This window comes from Bison bison, unplaced genomic scaffold (genome assembly GCF_000754665.1).
Source record: "Bison bison bison isolate TAMUID 2011002044 unplaced genomic scaffold, Bison_UMD1.0 scf7180017848960, whole genome shotgun sequence".
Lineage (NCBI taxonomy): Eukaryota > Metazoa > Chordata > Mammalia > Artiodactyla > Bovidae > Bison > Bison bison.
In genome coordinates, this window is record NW_011479533.1 from 39,930 (window position 1) to 41,572 (window position 1,643).

Consider the following 1,643-nt stretch of genomic DNA (forward strand, 5'->3'; position numbering starts at 1 on the left):
ATACACCACAGGTTTTTCAGAATTAGTAGGAAAGCATCCTAAAATCTCATACAAATTACATCTTTCATTTCCAATATTAGCATTTTATTTCCTAATATAAAACTGTTAAAATACACTTAATAGAACTCCAAAAACTAATTATAATATTACATAAAATGAGTTTAAATTAAAACTAATTTTAAAACTACATTAATTTTACTACTTTCTGGTTGGAAATATGAGCTATAAGTCAGCAAGCAAAGGGGAGGAAATAATACCAGAGCTTTTATAATAATCAAAATCTATGTTTCTGAAAATACACACTAAGCAAGAAAGAATATATTTCATGCATAGATCATATCATTGTCTTCAAAGACGGAATCGTTATCTTAAGGAGAGAGGCACAAATACATTAAATATTATGCTTTTATAGCCTTCATTTTTTCAGCTGGCCAACTGTCATACTTGCCATGATTATTTTAATTCTAGTATTGTATTAAAGTTGTAACAATGTGACTGCTTGATAGATGAGCAAGACTTGAGAGATGTATCAAGATTTATAAAAAGTCACAGACCTGTAACTCCTCAAGTCTCTGCTCCATGATCTCGTATTCAGTGACAGTAACCTGAGGTATCGAGAGTTTGGTTTCTGACTGTTGGATCCACGTGAGGATGGTACTCATGGTCTCCTGATACCGCATGGTGGGTAAAGTGTCCAAAACTTTATCGAAAGGGGAAAAAACAGAGAAACATTTAACCATTTAAAATTTTGTTACTTGTCTTTCTAAGTTGCCAGAAAACTCAATCATACTAATTATAAATATTAACAAAACGTGAAAATCTGAAAATATAGAGTAGAATATGATTATGACAGAAACTATGCATATATGGCATTCAATCTTGCAAGATTTGCATGGTTAAATGAATGCTTTTTAAGTTGAAGAAATGGAGCAACAGAGTAACTTGTCCAAAAATAGAGCAACAGAGAGGCTGAGTAAGTTGTCCAAGGTAACACAGATGGTTGTTCGATAATACAAGTAGATAGAGTTCATGTATATTTGACTTTGAAGGCTATCCTCTTTCTATATTATTTGCCTTGAGGGAAAATAGTACCATTATCTACAGCAAATGATATTTTAAATTATATCATTTCATATCTTATCTTACTAAAGAAACAATTTTTGTGTGCTCAATGTGTGTCAGAAACCTTAATAATGATCACACATATTATGACTCTTAATTCTTACAATAAACCTCTGAGACATGCATTTTTATTCCATTTACATTTGAGGAAACCGAGGTTATAAAAGAAAGCCAACTGATTTGCTCACAAACATCTAGTAAGTGTCATAGCCAGGATTTTCAGCCAAGATTATTTAATTTTGGGGGGGGTTCAGGATGAGGAGCACGTGTACACCCATGGTGGATTCATGTTGATGTATGGCAAAACCAATACAATATTGTAAAGTAAACAACAAAAAAAATTAAGTCACACCCGCCAACAAACAATGCATTTTCTCTAACATGTGTATATATATGTATACACACATACATTCATTCCAATTATATACAGGGAATAAAAGTATATATGGGAAAGTACAATGTGTGCATTGTGTATAGTTATATATGCTTAAAATCTAAAATGCATATGTTTATATATACTA

The 1,643-nt window shown here is 31.5% G+C and overlaps 1 protein-coding gene across 1 annotated transcript in view; it reads right to left on the reverse strand.

The window, feature by feature from the left end:
* The window catches only part of LOC104993129 (dystrophin-like), a 60,990-nt gene that overhangs the window by 34,756 nt on the left and 24,591 nt on the right, over positions 1 to 1,643 (reverse strand). The window contains exon 3 of the mRNA XM_010846249.1: positions 555 to 700. Within this exon, the coding sequence (XP_010844551.1) occupies positions 555 to 700 (146 nt within the window). The remainder of the gene's footprint in view (positions 1 to 554; positions 701 to 1,643) is intronic.